The following is a 21,231-nucleotide window of genomic DNA, read 5'->3' on the forward strand; positions in this document are numbered from 1 at the left end:
CTGTTTATCAACAGTAGCAATTCTATCAACAGTAAGCCTCACTGAACACAGCGGAACTTGTTTCCAATGCATACACAAATTTGGGTTATTCATTTCCATTTTTTCCAACTCACTTTTTCCTGGGGATTGTTGCCTTTTGAACTTCTGCTCTTCTTATCTCCAAATTTTACAATTCACCTACCTCTGCTCCTTCAACACAAGATTAGGATGAAGCCAGGCACAGCAAACTACGCTTATCAATTATACAAGGTAATTAACAGAATGTTTTGTTCGTTCTTTCTTTTTTTGCATCAATAATCTTTGCCTTGTATTAAGGAGACGGGTTACTCAGGGAGTTGAATTTTAAGGCTACAAGGAAGTTAGCAAGAGTAAAAGTAAACACCAGGAATTTCTGAATGCTTCGAAATCAGAAAATCACTTGTGTATATTATTAGAAGCACGGATAAATACAGATAGTGTTGGTGGGTGTAAATTCACCTATTACAAGGCTTCAGTGATGGTTTGAAGGACCTTCCATAAATACAAACCTTTTGTCTACTACACAGATAGTGGAGATGGTCAAAATAGAAAGATCAATCAGATGGTGGGAATAATGGGAATATAATAAAAAGGAATTAAATGCATGGTTGGATTGAGAATGCTAGTTAAGAGATGGTCAGTATGAGAGGCTGGGTGTACAGTGACAGGGAGAAAGGTAAAGAGCAGTCTGAGAGTATGGGTCTTCTCCAATAAAGAGGACTGATGTGTGTTTATGTGTGTTCATGCTATGGGTTGTTTGGAAGTGTAGGCTGCTCATCTTGAAACAAAATTTGCAAATTCAACTATTACAGCTTGTTAAACAAGAAACGAGGCAAATTAGCAATCAAGTAAAAAATCAGAAATAGACAGTTGATATCAGGCTTGTAGTACCACTGAGATATGTATAAGAACACTAAGAATGTAAAATAAGGACAAAGTAAAATGGTGTACTAAACATATGCATATCATTTCTGGCAGCCAAACTAAGTAATTAGTGGAAATTAGATAATTGGGTATATTTTAAGGCAAGCTGAAGGGGAGAATGCAATGAACACAAGAAGGAATTTGCTAACAAAAACAAGGCACATCCAAATAATAATATCTGGGTAGTGCCAGAATACAGACACGGCATATAATTTTGCAGAGAAGATGGCACATCATGTGTGCTGCTGGTTTATTTCCTTTTTAACGGTAACAGGCCATGGGATGGGGTGGGAAGTACAGCTGGCTAGGCAAATGGTAAAAAAGGAGCAATGGACTATCCTCCTTTCTAAAGCTTTGACCACTGTTTCTGTCCATGTGGACCCTTGGAGGCAGACTCCTTTTCAGCAGATGGGCGCAGTCAACAGCAGAAAGTGTCTATCCCACCAACTGTTATGTTTATGCGCATAGCTAAACTCTGAAATCCGCTCCCACACGAGCCAGCGATGGCCACCAACTCAGACGGCTTTAAAAGAGGATTAGACAAATTAATTCTGTGACCTCTATGATCTCTAATGGAGGGTGAGGCTGTAAGTGGCCACTAGCCATGATGGTTATGATCTACTTTACAGGCAGTATGCCTGGGAATGCCAGCTGCTTGGAATCACAAGTGAGAAGAGTGCTGTTGCTCTCAGGTCCTTCCCATAGCCATCCCACTTTGAGAAAAGGATGCTGGACTGGATGAGCCGCTGGGAGGTGGGGCAAGAAAATGTCAGGATAAGCTATGGGAGGGGGAAATGTTACATATTAGAAAAGTAATTGTAAGCACACGCTAACACGTGGGTTGTATCTAATGCAGTGCCCTTGCAAGAAGACCCAAATTTCCTATTGAAATCAAAGTACCTAACTCTTGTCAGGACTGTACCAAAGTGGCTGCTTTTGGATGCAATGCTAAGCCAGCTATATAAATTTTAACAAGAAAGTGCAACTTCAAAAAGCACCACCTCCATACAAACTCAATAGAACCTCATATATTTCTCCCTCTCTCCCTTAAACAAAACTGGTTAAAACTGTCCTAAAATAGAAACCCGCTACCACCTACTGGAGAAGAAACCTTTTTTAAAAAAAGAATTACCTTGTACAAATGTTCTCATTTTTAAAAAGCACCCTACAAATCTGAAATACAGTTTATAGAATGAGTAATTATCATTTGTCTAAATGTGGTACTGGAAAAGTAGACAGAAAATGCTCGAGTTTTCATTTCTCTTTTCTCAGTTATGTATATGTTAACAAAAAAAATCTCAAATGATTTAGACAAAGGCTTTTAGCTCAACACATAATTGCAACAAAATTACAATAATTGTCCCAATTAAAATAATCCTGAATGAACAGTTTGTCATCTTAATGTTCTGATGGTTTATAGAAGGATCTACTTAATTAGCTGAAATTGCTTTCCAGTGTTAGTATCAAATGTCATTTGTTAAAAGTTGAACGATTTGGAAAATAATTTAACAAAAGCAACTTTACCAAACATCAAGAACCAACATTTTTTCCCCAGCTGAATAAAGCAAGCAGATGTGTCATCAAATTGCTATAAAAATAAATGAGCCTTTTTATGGGAGGGGGGATTTAAACTTTACTACTGGTGCTAAAGATTTCTTATTCTGATTTTTTATCAGCTCAGATTTCTTTAATAAAACATGTATCATTTATGCCTTCTCTTATTAACACACTGTAAATACTTTTTCAAACCCTACTAACAACCCAGAGAGACAGAAATATGTTCCATTTGCTAAAAGCAAAGTTATAATGCAGAAGTTATATTATTTACCCCAGAAAAATGCTGTTTAATAGAACACACCAAATTTTATCATTAGAACTGGTAAAAATACTGAGCAATGCACATTTATCTGCAGAACTTAAGACACTCTATATATACCCCAGGGGCACTTAGGGCTGTATCACATGAGAACATTTTCACTGTCAGAATAGAGCTTCCAAGGAGCACAAGCCCACCTAAGACCCCCCACCCCCCAAAGCTTTTTCAGACGTATTTTACAGTGTTCCTGCTGATTAGACTTCAGTGAGGTAGCTAGTGGGAAGCAACTAAAAACCTCTCTCACATTCTTGCTGTCTGGAGATTATGCATGCCATAGTTTGCAAACAAGGGGTTGAAACCAGGAGTGGAATTGGTTAGTTTCAAAAAGGATTTGCATCACTGCATGTGTAATTATATGTAAAAAACAGGAAGTGGAGTGAAATTTGGAAAGCAGATGAAGAGCTCACATGCAAGAATTTGGCTTCTATTTGGAAACCATGGTTTGCTGAGCACCAAGCAATATACGGTACTGGGCCTTGGAATTGTAAGAACAGTCTCTCATTTACAGGTAGATGAATTAGTGTTTGTAGCTATGCATAACCTGCAAGCCACAAGGAGTATCCCTCACCTATTTCAGTGTTTAAAAGTTACAGAGAAGCTACTGAAACGAACAGGAAACAAGGAGGAAGACAAATATGAGTTCTAAATTTAATGTTAAAACGCTGAATGGCAGACCTCTTCACCAATATCATTGGTATGTTAGTGCCATCTGCTGGAAGATTAAAAGGCAGTTACTAATGAAAAACAGGCTTGCAACTCTATACACATTTATCTGGAAGTTCCACTGAACTCAACAGGGCATTCATCTGAATTGTACTGCAGACATATTCCGGCAGTTTATCTAACTGGCACTAACAATGAACGTTAACCTACCATTATGACATACTACATTAGAAGGGCAAAGATATTCAATCCAAATGGAGACCCTATAACTAACAGTTCTGTAGCTCAGGCATATCCAACCTTGGCCCAAGTATTGCCAACCCTGCTGGAGCAAGCAAGCAGGCAGAAGCCCCAGCTACTGTTGTTCTTTCCTGGACCTATTAGCCTGCTCTCATGGCAATTTGAGGTTTTCTAATTCCTTGATACCATCTTGGCTGTGAGTCCTGGAAGATCTACAGGCCTTTTTCCACCTGGCCTAGGAACGCAGGGCCCTGACTGACTCCAGCTGCAGAAGCAAAGGCTGCTGAACAGACTCTTGCATTGGGGTGCTATTTCTTGGGGGGGGTTGTTGGGGGAAGGGCTGCTGCTGTTATGGACATTATTTTTTTGCATCTTTATTTTTAGATCATACTATGATTTACGTTGAAAATGTTTGGTTTGGCTGTGCACCTGTTGATGTGTTTTATTTACTGTTTATGACTAACTTTCTTATGAATGTAATTACGTAAATTTCTTCATGTCAAAACCATGCTCAAGGTGGCTTACAACTATGGAAAGGTGGCACACAAATAAAATGATGAATGAATGTATCAAAGGAGTATCCCAAAAGGGAACAAGGACACACAGAAGGTAGTAAATGTGTTTAATCCCGTACTTAGTATTTGTGTGATGTGTAACACGTAACAAGTTTTTGAAGACCTTAACGTGCATTACCTAGTCATAATCCTTATAGCTACTCTATGGGGTGAATCAACGTCATTATCCCACACCCCATGGCAGAGGTGGACAACTGCCCAAAGCCTATTCAGTTCATTGCAGAGTAGAGATTAAAACGAGTTACTATACAACAACTAGTTACTATACTACAACTATTCCTTACATTTATGTTCCCAAGTAGATTTGGATGGATAGAGGGGATAATACCATTAGATTATGTTATATTGTGTCCCTGTTGCTTTTCCAATGACGGACAAAAGAAAAAACTAGAAGACAGCGACAGCCATTAATGCCTTACTCTCTTCATTTAACAGATATAATTAGACCCCATTCTGTTAACGAATCATAGCGCCTAATCCAGGCATGGCCAAACTTGGCCCTCCAGCTGTTTGGGGACGACAATTCCATCATCCCTGACCACTGGTCCTGTTAGCTAGGAATGCTGGGAGCTGTAGTCCCAAAACAGCTGGAGGGCCAAGTTTGGCCATGCCTGTATCTTTTAGCATAGTAATTAGGAATCACAAGTTATAGTAATCAAAAATAGTAATAGCATATCACAAATACTCACAGCTTATTTTGTGAGTTTGAAGCATTTGCCCCAACAAAGCAAAGCATTCAGACATATGCTAATTTGTAAGTACCTGAACCCCAAAATAATTAACTCCCATCTATTGTGGACATTTACTTTCTCTCACCCAGGAAACAAAGATAGTTAAATCCTGACTTTTGAACACCCACCAACAAATGGAAATTTCAAAATCACGCCTACCTCTCATATATCGTTTTTAACGTTAGCTGATCTGGAACACCTTCTGTTTCTTCCAAATACAATATGAGCCAAGAGGTCCTGTATGGCCACTGTTCTGTCAAGTTGATCCAGCTAGCCAGTCTATCCCAGTTGAAAGTGATCTGATTAGCTCTCAGTAAACGACCTTTAAAATATGAAAGGCTGTGTAGGTAAATTTCAAAATCCACAGCTGAGCCATACCTTTATTTGGACCAACCAAAATGTCACCAACAACCAAGCAAGTTCTGAGTTCACAGGAAGGAACTTAATGGCCACAAATGGACGTGACGCGGTCACAAGTTGGTTTAGCCGTACTGTGCAGAAATCCTTCAAGTGGGGCAACAAAGCGTACAGCAACTGACTCAGCATTGTATCTAGGCCAGCGCTCATGGTTTGTTTTCCCCAAAACAAACCACAGTTAGGAAATCGGGAATAAACCTTGCCTGATTTGAAACCACATTTCATTTCTCTTCCACAACAGGTTTCCCCTTTTTTTCTCCTCCCACCAGCCTTCCAACATCTGATTCTGGAAATGCATGGAAGGCTATAGGAGGGAGGGGAAGAAGTGGAAGCCCCACTGCGTGAGTAGAAGCTTGTTCTGTTCATGCACAGATAAATGTGCCCCCATGTACTTTATACTATCTATGCTTTGCTTTTCTCAAGTTAGCTTCTCTGATCATACCAGAGGCAATTTGTTGAAAAACCTGATCATTCTGTAATTTTTCAGCCAACTTCACTATTGAAGGATGATAAAAAGCTATTGATTGAACCCAAAAAGCCATTATGCCACAGCAGGCATGCCACCTTGTCCCTGCAACTTCGAAGGCCCGGGGCTGCATGACATCAATGCGGTGTGCGCACATGACATCAGCATGACCTGCACCATGCTGACATCACTTTTGCACATCACAGGGTGTGTGGCCACCACAGAACTTTGTGTGGGCCCAGCCCCTTCAATGAAAATTTGAGGCCTTGGCCCTCACAGCCCCAAATAGATGGCGCCCCTGCACCACAGGTTGATCACCAACCGTAAATAGAAAATCATGCAACTCCAGCAGCCATAGTTTGGCTCACTTGACACTGCCCAAATTTTCTCTACATAATTTGACTTTTACGCAGTTTTCATGTTTATCGTGAAAACAGTGTGTAATGAATATGGTGTAAATTATTTGATTTCTCGTCACCCTAAGTCTCATTTCCATGGCTCACTCTAGAAGACTAGGGAGGAACTGTGGATTTGATCTCCATGAACAGGTAAACAGTTTTTCTTTCCTAAGGCACCTAACGGACTATGATACATGGCTGACATGCTACACATAGCATGGAAACTGTAGGTTTTAAATGCCTCACTTTGATATGTAAATTATAATAAGGAAACACACCTGTCACAGAAACAATATTTAGCAATCGCCTCATAGTCTGTGGGCTAATATCACTGAACCAGTCTTCTGTAACCAAAAGCTTAGTCAGATCAAAAGACATTTGACGTGTAATGGTACGCTGAATTTGTCTTCTTCTGTAAGTGTCCTAATTTTGGGGGGTGGAGAGAGAATACAGGTATTATTTGTATGAACTGTTTTCATGTTTTACTATCTACCCCAAAGGCAAGATGTTATACTAGTGCATTTAGAGGTGAGCAGAGTTGGACAAAGACCAGGAGTCACTAACGTACTTCAAAATGTCTCACCAAGAAAAAGTAGGTAGGTATTTCTTGCAATAATTTTCATTTCAGTGACACTTTTAAACAAAGTTAGTGATGTTGCTGTCCACAATATACTATTTCTATATCATAGATTCAAATGCTTATGAGACGTGTAGCTATCAAAAGTGTGCACCTATGGAGCTTAAAGATCTCAATGTAAGAAACAAATCAGAAATGTACTCGTATGTTTCTTCTGAACATACTAAGCCTACTTGTTAGTAAAAGCTGTATCAAAAAACAACTTCCCAAACATAATATTGAATTAATATGTCCTATTTTAAGGTTTCTATGCAGATATTTTTATTATTAGATTTGTTCCACTCTTACTATGTTTGCTTTTGATGTATATATTTTTGTAAGATGCCTTATGAGGGTTTATCTTAAAGACAGAACATTAAATGATCAACATGGTTGATCTGATCTTGCCAAGCACCACTTTCTAGCAGCAATTTGTGGACCCAGTCCAGGGTCCACAAAGCCAGTGAGCTTAAAGAATTCTACCACATCTGAAGCCAGTCTATGAATGTGAACCCAGAATACATGACCTAAACAGCTGTTTGCTAAAATGCATAACAATAATTTACGTGTGTAAATTATGTGTAAAAGATTTCCAACTGGCCATTTCTTACCCGCCTGTTGAGAGCTGTTTTGCTTCCAAGCTTGGTCACATCTCCCAGGCTATTCTGTGAAACCCTTCGATCAACATCTTCATGGAATCCTAGGAAATGTCTCTCATTAAAACACATTTTCATTTTACCATACAACAGATGATTTCTACTAAGTGGTAATCGTTCACATATTTATGCTATCTTTTTAAAAAAACACCACTATTGGCATTTGATGCCTGATTATTTATAATACACTATACCTGCACCATCTGAGTATGGGACGTCTCCATTTGTGGTTGAGGCTACCATCATCTTTTTAGCACTACTGAGTCCACGGCTGTTAAGAAAGACAGGTAAGTGTACGATATTTCTCATGTAATCATGCCCATTTATATTTGAGTCACGGAGCACACTGTTCAGGTTCTGATTAATTGCCTTTATGATGATGTGTGGGTCACTAGCAAAAATTGCAATAAATGGGCCTTTTGAAAACAGGACTCTAACCTGCGAAAAGAAGAAAAGAAAAATGAATAAAATCATTCAAAATCTTTATCCCACGGGTGGTCTAGTCACAGTAAGGATGGCACAAGTGGCTCAGGTAGCAAGGCTTTCATGACACTCCTAGACAGAAGTTGGAAGACCACTAAGGCTCACCCACCCGCCGCCACTGCCCATCTCTTCTGTACTGGGTTGCTGCCCACTCCCAGTTCGTAAAAAGGTAAAGGTACCCCTGCCCATACGGGACAGTCTTGCCAGACTCTAGGGTTGTGCGCTCATCTCACTCTATAGGCCGGGAGCCAGCGCTGTCCGCAGAAATTTCCAGGTCACGTGGCCAGCGTGACAAGCTGCATCTGGCGAGCCAGCGCAGCACACAGAACGCCATTTACCTTCCCGCTGGTAAGCGGTCCCTATTTATCTACTTGCACCCGGGGGTGCTTTCGAACTGCTAGGTTGGCAGGCGCACCCGGGTCCCATACTCCCAGTTCAGCAGGAGGTAAAATGTGGAAGGGGGCTGCAAATATGTACTGTGGTGTACATTGCAAACAGCGCACTCATATACTGCCACCACAGGAAGCAAAAGATTCTGCTGAGACACAAAGTTCAACAGGCTATGTTTATGGAACACAGATTGGGTTGGATCCAGAGAAGCACTTGCACAACAGGGCTCTCCCACTTTCATCTTGTCACTTCAGCCCTTCACACTCTACAAGAAGTTGCCTTCCAGGATATTTTGGGATGTGACTAATGGAACTGCTGAAGGGGGTAGAAATGGCAGAAATCAGGAGGAGGGACTGTTGAAACAGTGCCTTCCACTCATGCAAGGGATTCTCTGGATCTTGTTGCTGTTGTTTCTTCAGGTTAGCTCACAAAGGGGGGGCGGGGATGAAATCACATGCCGCTTTTCAGTGTTATAGTTCCAAAACAATTCATGCAATCTCTTCAGGCAAAGATCTTAACTTAGGAGCAAGCCCCCGATATAAGTGGAACATAGGCTTGGGCTGTGAGTTCCACTGAAAGCAAGTCAACTCAAAACAGCTAAATTGTTCCATTGATTTTGGTAAGATTTAGTCACAACTACTTGGTCTGGATTGAAACGAAAAATAAAGGAAATATTATTCTCATATACTTGACTGATTTTAGAACACTCAAAGTGTTTGATTGCCTAAGAGCACTCAAAGGTAAAATAGTAGTTACTTACTGTGTCAAGCATCTGTAAAACTTTGTCCTGCTCGCATGCATCCAATCCATCAATAATTACCGCAAGCCTGGTTTGATTCTGAGTAAAGCTATCAATGGTTTTTGCCATCTTTGCCATCAGTTCCACTTCACATTTAAGAACCTATCAAAATAAAAGTAGTGTCAAAACAGTAGTGTTACCATCCTCCAACACGAATCTCATTGAAATGACACATTTTGCTTTCACTGTTGAAAACAGTGAACCCTTTTGCACAAATGTATTACTTAGGTTCGCTGGGAATTAAATATAAATGAAGTCTGCTTAGAGGTTTTATTTACAATTAAGTAGTGTACAAATTCTATAAAATAAAGAAGAGTGAAATGTTCAATTATATAACTGATGAAGTGCTTTATTCTCATCACTCCCCACCTTTTAAATTTCAAGTTAAACAAGCATCATACAATTCAAAGCAACTGCCATAGTTTTTATGACAATATAATAATACTTACTTTCATAAACCCCTCACTTTTCAGCTTGTGTAGCTTTGAAGCAGCACTATGAAGCCGTTTTCTCTGTGAGTTCAAGACTGAGTCCATCACTCGCCACCACGTGCGACAGTTCAAGATGAAGCCCAAACCCACAACACATATAAATGATATCAGAATAGCATTCACTGTCATGTTTTCAGGATTCACTTTAAAATAAGCTATAAGAGTGATCCCAGCAACAATGCAGCTCAGAATGAAAAGGAAAATAACGAAGGATGGGAGGCAACAAGTTTTCTTCCATTTCTTTTTACCTATGAAACAAACCAACAACTGCTAAGCACTTTTCTACATTCAGCAGGAAACTCAAGTACCACCACCAAATTTAACAGTCTGATATTTTAAAACTGAGATGAAATTAGAAGAACAGCAGCTATAGGAGGTTTTTAAGCAGAACCTGTCATCGAGGCTTTAGTCAAGACTCCTGCATCGCAGGGCGAGGATCCCAACTCTATGATTCCATGATATTCTTGAAAAATAGTAACATGAGGTCCCCCATGGCTTCAAAATGAGTTAGCTGCACAAGTTTCAGAAATCCTTGTCCACGGGTAAAGAACTTGTGGCCCTCCAGATGTTTTTGGCCAACACCTCCCATCGTCCCTATCTACTAGCCATGCTAGCTAGGGCTGGTGGGAGCTAGCTAGCACCCAACACTTCTATCTTAGCAGTTATAAAAACTACACACAGAGGATCATAATGAGGCCAGGATAAAAGATAAAAGATAAAAAAAAGGATAAAAGTAATGCCTCTCTTCCGAGAAAAAATACAGATCCAAAGAAGATCCTGAGGATTTTACAGATCTTTTACAGATTCTTTCCACAACATTTTTATACCATGGGGATATCTGCAGACCTTCTAGCTTCTCCCATTTATTATACGCTTTCTAAATGTTTCCGGGAAAATATATTTGCGAAGCAGATGCATTTTTCCATTGTTACAACAGAAATGGGAAAAAGCTGTGATTTGGTAAAATAATAATAATAATACCTTGAGTATCTTCAGTTTTGAATACTCGGAAAAGACGTGTTGCTAAGAAACCAAATTCCCTCTCACAGGCATCTGAGAGTGTGGCAATCATTTCAGCCATTGAAGTTTCTCCGCCAACACTGGATAGCCTATTGTAATCTGTAAATAAAAATCTGAAGACAAATACATGAAACAGTTTGATTGCTATTGGCTGATAGAATAAGCTTTTTTCTGTCATTAAGATACACATCTTTAAACTGCTGGGCGGCTTTTAATACAGTAATCTTCTGCATTTTTATTTGCCACTCCTCCCCTGCTTTTAAAAAACATGCAATGATAGTTTTTAACTTCTACACACTTCTAACAATGTAATAGGGGAATTATTTCAACCACGTGCTTATTCAGGACTCCAGGGTTCAGAGTAGACTCACTGAAATTAATGGGCCTAGATTAGTCATGTTCATTAAATTAAATTGGTTTACAATGAGTAGGTCTACTGTTGGCTGCAACCCCAGATAAGTCACAAAGGCATGTCACTCCATGCAGAATTGCAGCCTTAGAGAAAATCCAACAAAGTGTTAGTTAACTGTATTTTGATGAAGAGCTTCCTAGCACGCCTAGGAAAATATTCTGCAGTTTTACTGGCGAGTTTGCCAGTGATCCCAACAATATTTCTCTCTGTTGTTGCAGGACAAGATCTCAAGGAACCAATCCAGTTAGACATTTAAAAATCCAAATACAGGCAGATAGACACACACAGGATGACAACATTTACATAGCGTTGCCACCTTAGGAATTTCAAAATTCATTTCCAAGAGATTGTAGCACAATAGAATGTTGAAAAGAGAATGTTTCCTATTTCTATGCTGTGTGGACAGTCCTACACAGGTAAGTGGCTGCATAGTCAATCTAATTAGAGTATCGGCTAAAGATCCCAGATCAGTTGATCTCCATGAAACTTGGTCTCAGATGAGCATTCAACTACAGTGGTACCTCGGGTTAAGTACTTAATTCGTTCCGGAGGTCTGTACTTAACCTGAAACTGTTCTTAACCTGAAGCACCACTTTAGCTAATGGGGCCTCCTGCTGCTGCCACGCTGCCGGAGCACAATTTCTGTTCTCATTCTGAAGCAAAGTTCTTAACCTGAAGCACTATTTCTGGGATAGCAGAGTCTGTAACCTGAAGCGTATGTAACCCGAGGTACCACTGTATCAGACCTCTTTCTTTTTTAAAGCAGATGTTCTCTGATGTGATTCACAAGTAGAAGAACAAGATGTGAGATTATACTAACCTTACAGGTAAGGCTTTAGTTGTTTGCTCTGGCAGCTCAGGTGGGTTCACAAACATAAGTTTAAGAAGCAACTCCATGTAGCCAATATGTCTTGCCAACCTTGTACTTAACACCCATGCCCAATTCCAGTTCTCTCCTTCTCTTCGGCTACCAAAGTATATCACAGCTAGAAGAAGACATTTTACAAATACCCTCAATGTTAATAGCAGTTATGGGCTTTAAACAGGAAACCAAATCACAAACCCTTTTGACACCAATCACATTTTAACTCTTATCATTGCTATATATTTTATGACAATTATCAACTATTTTCATTTAGTTCCACAGCGCATTTCTGGATAAAGCATGACAAAAGCAGTTAGCTCATACTTAACAATCCTAATTCTTAAGTTATGTACACACCCATTTTTTTTTCCTGAGCTTCTTCTGAAGAATACGATGCTGCAGACCCCAATGTTATTTCCCATTTAAAAGCTAGAAGCAATAACACCCAACTTTTCGCAGGCGGGGTGAAAATTTGGGACATGCAAATTTTGGTGCATGCATATTTCTTTATATCACTGTCATTGATAACGTCGTGGAACAGTAATTAATAATCTTCAAAATTAATGGAACATTGTATTTCTGGAGCCAAAAGACAGGTACTGGCCTCCTTCTCAATTTTACAAATATTTGAAACCTGAGTATTGTAAATATTTAGCTACCCTTATTTTTGTGATAGTGTACTTGAATACATCATATATTGAAAATCCACGTTTCACAATTTAGTTCAACATCCGAACAGTTTCATTTCGTGGACTAAATTTCAGCTTAATTCTGGGCACATAATAGGTTTTTAATAAATCCAATTTAAGACTTACTAAAAAAAACATAGAGCAGTGCCAGCAAGCTCAGCGCCACTGCTATTCCAAGTTTTGCATCCAAAGTGAATGAAAGCAGTAAACCAACGCCACCACACAACAAAAGCGTAAGGACCACAATCAGCCAGGAAAATTGGAACAAAGGTTCAATCTGCTGCCCAGCAAAAGTTTTCATTTCATCTAAAAAAAGAGAAAAGAAAATAATTAATCAAAATTATTCAAATTCAAATAATCAAAAGGTAATTCCAGAGGCGGTTCTCTGTATGGCTACAATTGCTCCCTTGCAGAACAATCTACCATTTTTAAATAAATAAATTACTTTTCCATTAGAAAGCATGATAAGGATGGGGTGACTAAGAAGAAGGGATGGGGGGGGGGGTTAGATTCCATTTGTACTTTAAGGCAAGCCTACCCAATACACATCCTGCAACAATACAATAACTGAAACACAGCCATCCTTAACAATTCTAAGTTCTCCAAATTTCTCAGTGCAGATCTTTCGTATAAAAAAGCATAAACTGGAGTAATTTTTACCTTCAAGTTTCTTGAGCAGAAAAGATTTCCCACTTCCCCATTGGGCATACAGCCCAACACAGATGGGAGGCTGCATAGTTGGCTCACTAAGTATGTCGGCCAGTGCACTGCTATAAAGATCATAACCCAGCATATCTCCATCAGATTCTGTCGGAGATAAGTGTCCTGCAAAACCAAACAGGCTTCATGGAGTAAATTAGTTATGAACGTAAGTATTTAGGTTTTCATACATTGGCAAATCATGACCAGCATGCTTAAAGCAACTTAAAATAAACCACTCACTCTTGAAAAGAAACCCTCATTTCTTTTCATAGTCCCACATAAAATTAACACATTTATTTTCTTTTTGCATGCTGTTACCTGAAAGATGATTTTGGTGCAGTGAGAGCAGCACTGCAAGAGTGTACAAACACACACACACAAGTTGCGGAGCGGTCAAACCAGAGTATATTATCACAGAAAAAGCCACATACATCACACCCCTCTTTTGCTGTGTGTGTGCCAAAAGAACTGCAGAAAATGCACATGCACACAGAAGAGAGGAGCGGTGCGATAAGAAAAGATTGCCACAGCAAGCCACACACACATTAAGGAAGAAGCAGTGGTTCTGGAAGACACACTATTGCATCCAGGAAAAGAAAACACACAGAGTGAGAGAACAGGAGAGCACCCACTGCAAGGTACCACTGAGAAGAGGAAGGGCCCCCCCCCCAAATGAGCAAGCAGGCTGCTAGAACAACAGTAAAAACAAGCCTCCCTTAGACAAAGGCGAAAAGAACTTCAGTTTCTTTTCAGTGTGGCCTGTCTTTATGTAACTTCTAATTTTCTTCATTCCAGGCTGCCCTCTCCTGAGTGTTGGCTAAATTAAGTTGCTTGGTTGGGAAAGGTGGCCGGGGGTGGGGGGGGGAGGTTTCTTCTTTGGTCCCGGAGCAGCTGTCTTCTCTTCATAGGCTTGTGGAGCTAAAGGGGAGGCTGTGCTGAGGAGGGATAGGTGAACGGGTGGAGAAGGCTGGCTATGTTAGGGGTAGAGTCAGAGAGACCCCCTCTGCTTGCGAGCAACGGTCCTCACTTGACGCCTTGGTCACTTCCTTGCAGCTTGGAAGCTGGCAGATTAAGAAGAAAATGCACAATACTTACGAGCTCCAAATATCTGAGTTAAAATGCTTTTCTGGTGGCTACAGTCAATGTTGTAAGGCGTCTCTCCAGCTTTATTGGGCCTGTAAAGCAGTCTACCATCTTTAGGATTTCTCAAAAGCAGTTCTGCAAGCCTACGGCTTCTCCCACGAATAGCAATATGAAGTGGGGTGTCTCCTTTCTGAAACAACAGCAAAAGAGAATGGGTGAGGATGTAGCTATTGTGCAGTAGATCACTTACTTACTCAAAAGCTGCCCTGACAAGTTCCCTTCACTGCCATCCCTTATCCCCCTAGAACAGGACCTTCCCTTAGTTTTTTCGCTCTCTAAATAACCCGTCGCTTCACTTTGCAAATTATGTTTCTGTAAAAGAAAAATCCAAGGTTAGGGTTAATTTTACTGAATTATTCTGACAGGTCCTTCTTCTTTACAAGCATGTGTAAAATTAGTTATCTACCTCAATATAATTTTCAACTGCCTTCATTTAATAGAGGACAATGTGCCCTAAACAGTTTGGTGAAAGCATTAGGAACAATAAATTAAAATAAATACAGTGGTTATCAACTAGAGTTTACCTTGTCTACAGCAGAAACTTTAGCTCCTTTGTCAAGCAGAAGCTCAACTATTTCAATATTTCTCATCTTGGTGGCCTTTATAAGAGGTGTTTCTCCATCCTAAAAGCAAAAGTAAAATGGTATTTTGTGAATGCCTTCAAAACAGACAGGCACAACAGGCCTTCTGGCAGCAATGAATTTTGAATTCTGGAACACCTGCATATTTTATGGCAAAAAAAAAAAAAATTAAGTACCCACCACCAGCCTAGAAGTTTGGGGTAATTTTAATTGTAACATAAATTTTTGTTTGTCCTTGGGGTCAAATCTGGTAGCCCAGGTTGTTGTTTTTCAAGGCAGATACTCAGTATTACATAATGAAGTTCAGTTATTCCTCAATACATTTACAGAGCAATCTTAACTAGAGGAAACTGGTGTAACTTGGCTTGGCATAACTTACACCAGCATAAAGGTAAAGGTAAAGGGACCCCTGACCATTAGGTCCAGTCGTGACCGATTCTGGGGTTGCGGCGCTCATCTTGCTTTATTGGCCGAGGGAGCCGGCGTACAGCTTCAGGGTCACGTGGCCACCATGACTAAGCCGCTTCTGGCGAACCAGAGCAGCGCACGGAAATGCCACTTACCTTCCGGCCGGAGTGGTACCTATTTATCTACTTGCACTTTGATGTGCTTTTGAACTGCTAGGTTGGCAGGAGCAGGGACCGAGCAATGGGAGCTCACCCCGTCGCGGGGATTCAAACCGCCGACCTTCTGATCGGCAAGTCCTAGGCTCTGTGGTTTAACCCACAGCACCACCCGCATCATACATTACTACTATTCTAAATGCTGTTTGGAAGTCTCTGCAAGGGTCTAGGCCCCAGGTTGTGAGGACTGGGCCCTAGGTTGAATGACCAATCTGAACAGGATTTGGAATAGGTTTAAGTCTCTCCTTGCTGGGTCCAGTCCCACCCCTTTTGGGAGAGATTATGCTGGTGTAAGTAATGCAGGCTTAAATTCTGCTGGCTGAGCCCTGGCCAAGCTGGGATGAGGGATTTATTCCAGCATAGTTCTGGCTGAGCCTCTGGTGATCCAAGAAAGCCCAAGACCCTCTAAATCCAAGCTATCTTATCCCAGCAGATATTGGATTTGGATTGTGCTGTTAAGCATTCCCTTGAACACAAATTTGGTATGGTGTTTTCCCCATGCAATGAATTATTTCCTTTGCTGATGTTCTAATTTGCAACGGTAGTTATTGTTAATTAATACAAAGTAAAGCATTTCTCATTAAATTTATTTATGGGAAAGCATCTCAGAAGGAAAATTAGCTTAAGTATGTGCATATAGCCTCCGCTCAAAATGCATTTCAGTTAAAATATTGATTTTCTATTTTTTTAAAGGTGATGGGAAATGCTGGTGATATGTATGTTTAATGTGCTCCACAGGCTTTCTGAATATAGTTTTAAAAGGAAATTTCAAGCACAGAAAAGCAAATATGAACAAACTAGAATTGTACTCAAGTACTCTCTCCTCACATTTAGGGAAGACAACATTTTTAACAAAAATGCCATATTCCGCAACACAGGGAAGACCGAAAAAGCATTGTTGAAAAATAAACCATATCTTGAAGATCAAAGCCATTACATGGTATATTTACCTTTGTACATATTTCAGTGTCTGGGTTGCACTGCAAGATATCTCTAACCATGGTAGCATTTCCTTTTTCAACAGCCCAGTATAAAGCAGTTTTATTATCCTACAAATAAACAACATATTTGAAAAGCACTTTAAATGCAGTCAAACTAACTTCACAAACCACGTATTATGCAGGTTACATTCAACACTATATAGCAAAGTGATAAAATTCAGAATGGAAAAAGGAAACTGACATTGGGGTGGTTTTTTAAAAAAAGTAATGTAAGTTACATATCAGTGTTTGGCTAAAATTAGGATTATAGTATTTCAAAAAAGTTCTTCAACACATGGCATTCAGAAACCACTTCACAAAAAGCTGGCATACACAATATATTTAATTGAAAGGGATGGAGAATCTTCTCTAAACACTATATTACAACCAAATCTAGAAATCTAGGGTGTGCCTTGGGAAGAAGAATCTTCTGCTGGTATTTGCTTTTAGGAACAGTACTGGATGTATAATGAATTGCATAAGATTTCCGTATTTATTTTTTTTAAAAAGTAGCTCAGCGTCATCATATCAACAAAGCAACTGCAATGTGTACTGCATCACCTCTGAACTGTAGGTTCAGGAAACTCCTTGCAACAGTTGTACTTAAGAAATATTTTTACTATAGTGAAAAGCTGAAATATTCTGATTTCACAGTCCAGCCTGACAGTTGATTATGTGCTCAGCATCAGCTGCTGTTCTGATCCACCGACAAATAGCAGCTACTGTCAGAAGCTGTACTGAGCACCTGTCATTTTGCAGGCTTCTGAGCTCTTGATTCAATCCCCCTTCCATGACTAAAAGCAACAGCAGATTTTTGGTTAACCAGTTTATATAAAGATGGTAGGTAAGGGCTTCATGACTCACTGAATTAGACTCACTAGCAAGTGCCTAAAACTAAGATGGATGCAATGCTCCCAAGGAGCAGAATAGGGCATGGATGTTCTTTATGATCAAAACAAATATACCTACTTTACATACCTACTTTAAGAGACAGTAAGTATAGAATGCCAAGGAACAAAATGTTTGTCTTTATGTGTCATGTTAAAGTGCACTGTTCTTTCCAGTTGCAAATACAGTAGGAAATCAAGTGGTTTTCAAGATGCCATCTAGAAATGTGCTTCCCGTCTCCAAGGGATGCTTTTGGAAATGATATATTACAAGAGCATTTTTCAAAATCCTGAACTCACGCAGAATTACTTACCTGACCTCTAATGTCTATATCTGCATACTTATGAAGCAAGGCTCTCACAATTTCAACATGACCGCCTCGGACAGCCCCAATCAGCACAGTATCTCCACTCTGCAATGAGGACAAAACACAGTCAGATGTCTTAAAGCACTTCCAAAATAGCTTTTTATGTTATAAGTATTTTAAAAAATAATGAATGTATATATACACATTATCAATACCCTTACTTACCCTGTCAGGAATATTCACGTAGGTTCCTGCATCTAAGAGGTCCTGCACAATTTCAGTATGTCCTTCCTTTGCGGCAATCATCAAAGCTGTGTTTCCATCTTTATCTGTTAAGTTGACATTTGGATTCCTTTTCAGGATTTCTTTTACTGAATCTGTGAAACCACCTTTTACTGCTACTATAAGTGCAGTCATGGAATTCTGGAGAGGGGAAGAGATAGAAAACACACAATATATTAGTGGCGGTATGAGACTAACTGGTCAATACAGGAGGATATTTTTTCCTCCACTTCTGAAGTTCATCTTATTTCAGTAGCATTAACTTCAAACACACCATTACATTCCACTATTACTTTTACGCCAAAAGCAATTCTACATTTTCAGGTAACAGCAGTAAGGAAAAATCCCCCAGAGCCAGGAAAATCTGCACCCCAGACTTTATATTCACAGACCTTAGAATCCAATACAACAGGTTTCTTTCAAGCCCAATAGCAGCACAACAAATGGGTTTCTGGCATGGGCAACACAGCTCAGGAGATAAGAGTTAATTATTTCCTCCTCAACTATGACTCCTTCCTGAAATTGCAAAATAATAGCTAATAAAAGACTTTTTAAAATCCTAACTGTATGGGTTTGAGAATTTGCTGTGATTGTCAGAGCTGCAGAGGAAAATGTCTCCACATCACAATTAAGCCTGAAGAAAGCCCTCAATTGGGCAGGAGAAGGATAGGATGGTATGGTCATCAGGGTAGTCCTCAGTGGGCACATGAGTGTCTTCGGATGCCAGGCTGGCAACCCCAGCACTAAACCATCTGGACTAACAGACACCATGATCCCATCTTCTTTAAACACTATCTACTGCTTTATTATTAGAATAATATTTAAAGTACTCACAGCTCCTTCTTGATCAACATCCGCTCCCATATGCAGCAAATACTTCACACATTCCAGATGACCTTTTCTTGCAGCCCAGATCAGCGGAGTAGTCCCATACTATAGAATATATTTTGAACATATGAGACACATTCCAGCTTTGTTTTGAAAGCAGAACAACTCCCTCAGTTTGTGAGTGGGCAGGAGAAGAAAGGTGTCAAGTAAGTAGGTAGAATTTCAAGCGGAAGACATGAAAATAACATTTTAGGATAATGCCAGAACATAACAGAAGACCTCGCTAATACAGAAATGTGAAAAGGAATTTAAGAGAGTTACTAAGTTGGCAACATTCCCAAAGCGGTGCAGGGAGACAGATCAATGGTAGGGGGGGAAAGGCAAAGTATAGGTATAGTAGAGCTGAGAAGTGCTATTGGCATATATTGTGGATTCAGAGTGAGGTAAAATCACAGCTAATTCAATAAAGAGAGGGTGGGAATATCATGTAAGATTATATAGTACACCTAGAGGTCAGCATCTGCTAGTCCTTAGGAGGCCATAACCAACAGTCTCACTCTATTAACAGTTTATGTACTATCATTGGGCAGAGTTTGGACAATATACAGCCTGTGAGCTCTTGTAAGGAGTCTTAAAAATTATTTCATTTGATATTTTAAATGTTTTAGCGACTAGAAGAGTATTCCCCAACCTGGTGCCTTCAAGTTCTTACTGGATTCCAACGCTCATCAGTCCCAGACACCATGACCAATGGTCAGGGACAAGACAAGTTGTAGCCTAAAACCTATGGAGGGCACAAGACTGGAGAAGCCAGCACTAGAATACTGTTGAATGATCGCTCAGAGCACCCCAATGGAAATATGAATAGGTAAGCATGCATAGGATTTCAGGCAAAGTGGGTTAAAAAAACTTCTAACTAAGAACATCCTCGTGAATTAAGATGAAGTCTAAACAGAAATTCCTCTCAAATCCCATGTAGTGAAACAGAGCTTAGGATACTGTCTTAAGATTCTTAACAATTTTAACTTATTATGGTAACAAGGTAAGCTTTTACCGGAAAGAAAGAAAACTCCTACCTTGTCAGAGCAGTTGACCTTAGCTCCATGATGCAATAAAAGTTGTACTATACGAGAGTGGCCTCGTCCTGCTGCCCAAATTATTGGATAGACACTGTATTGCTTTGAGGAGAAAAGGTTTGAAAGTTGTAAGAACCCCACGATTTAAAGGGCAGTATCAAGCAGTGCCCAATTTGACTTCTCCTTCCCCTTCTCCTCCCCACACCCAACGCAGCTCCCTGCAATCTGCAATGGAGGGATGGAGGACCTCTCAGAATAGATTGGGAGGGTGAAGAGAGAGGTAGGGGAAGTCTCACTGTATGAATGGAAGTATTTTCAGGCAAAGATGGATTTCACCCAAGATACCTGATTCCTATACAGTGGTACCTCTAGTTACGAACTTAATTTGTTCTGGAGGTCCGTTCTTAACCTGAAACTGTTCTTAACTAAAGGTGTGCTTTCGCTAATGGGGCCTCTTACTGCCACTACGCCACCGGCACACGATTTCCGTTCTCATCCTGGGGCAAAGTTCTCAATCTGAGGTAACTCTTCCAGGTTAGCGGAGTTTGTAACCTGAAGTGTTTGTAACCTGAGGCGTTTGTAACTCGAGGTACCACTGTACAAAGTTCTGACAATAATAAGAATTACAAAATTCTATACAGTGGTACCTCGGGTTAAGTACTTAATTTGTTCCGGAGGTCCATTCTTAACCTGAAACTGTTCTTAACCTGAAGCACCACTTTAGCTAATGGGGCCTCCCGCTGCACAATTTCTGTTCTCATCCTGAAGCAAAGTTCTTAACCCGAGGTAGTATTTCTGGGTTAGCAGAGTCTGTAACCTGAAGCGTATGTTACCTGAAGCGTATGTAACCTGAGGTACCACTGTACTGCAATACTACCTAAATGTTAATAGTGAAATCTCAAGAAAGCATATAACATGATACCTCAATGGATAAAACAACTGAAAAAATAAAGTTATTCTTCTTTTGGAAGGACAAACAGTAAGACCAGTTTCAAGCATGACTGTGATATATACCCAAGAGCCTTGATTGAACCAGGAGACTGATGCATGGAAGCAGGCTGTGGCGAGGTAGCTGGAAACAGCTGCAATTCC

General features: G+C 40.0%; 2 protein-coding genes across 9 annotated transcripts in view; one reads left to right on the forward strand and one right to left on the reverse strand.

Annotated features, from left to right (window-relative positions):
- ASAP2 (ArfGAP with SH3 domain, ankyrin repeat and PH domain 2) overlaps nt 1-21,231 on the forward strand; it is a 505,514-nt gene that overhangs the window by 223,133 nt on the left and 261,150 nt on the right. The window lies entirely within an intron of this gene.
- KIDINS220 (kinase D interacting substrate 220) overlaps nt 1-21,231 on the reverse strand; it is a 66,478-nt gene that overhangs the window by 23,601 nt on the left and 21,646 nt on the right. For all 8 annotated transcript variants that reach the window (XM_080998908.1, XM_080998907.1, XM_080998905.1 and 5 more), the window contains exons 6-22: nt 20,140-20,241; nt 19,070-19,168; nt 18,179-18,376; nt 17,960-18,058; nt 16,729-16,827; nt 15,099-15,197; nt 14,527-14,704; nt 13,390-13,554; nt 12,856-13,035; nt 11,996-12,161; nt 10,725-10,876; nt 9,702-9,991; nt 9,214-9,354; nt 7,775-8,018; nt 7,536-7,624; nt 6,587-6,731; nt 5,187-5,349 (exon numbers count right to left, since the gene is read on the reverse strand). In XM_080998908.1, the coding sequence (XP_080855034.1) occupies nt 5,187-5,349; nt 6,587-6,731; nt 7,536-7,624; nt 7,775-8,018; nt 9,214-9,354; nt 9,702-9,991; nt 10,725-10,876; nt 11,996-12,161; nt 12,856-13,035; nt 13,390-13,554; nt 14,527-14,704; nt 15,099-15,197; nt 16,729-16,827; nt 17,960-18,058; nt 18,179-18,376; nt 19,070-19,168; nt 20,140-20,241 (2,609 nt within the window). The remainder of the gene's footprint in view (nt 1-5,186; nt 5,350-6,586; nt 6,732-7,535; nt 7,625-7,774; nt 8,019-9,213; nt 9,355-9,701; nt 9,992-10,724; nt 10,877-11,995; nt 12,162-12,855; nt 13,036-13,389; nt 13,555-14,526; nt 14,705-15,098; nt 15,198-16,728; nt 16,828-17,959; nt 18,059-18,178; nt 18,377-19,069; nt 19,169-20,139; nt 20,242-21,231) is intronic.

Source organism: Podarcis pityusensis (genome assembly GCF_964106645.2).
Source record: "Podarcis pityusensis genome assembly, chromosome: 3".
Taxonomy (NCBI): domain Eukaryota; kingdom Metazoa; phylum Chordata; class Lepidosauria; order Squamata; family Lacertidae; genus Podarcis; species Podarcis pityusensis.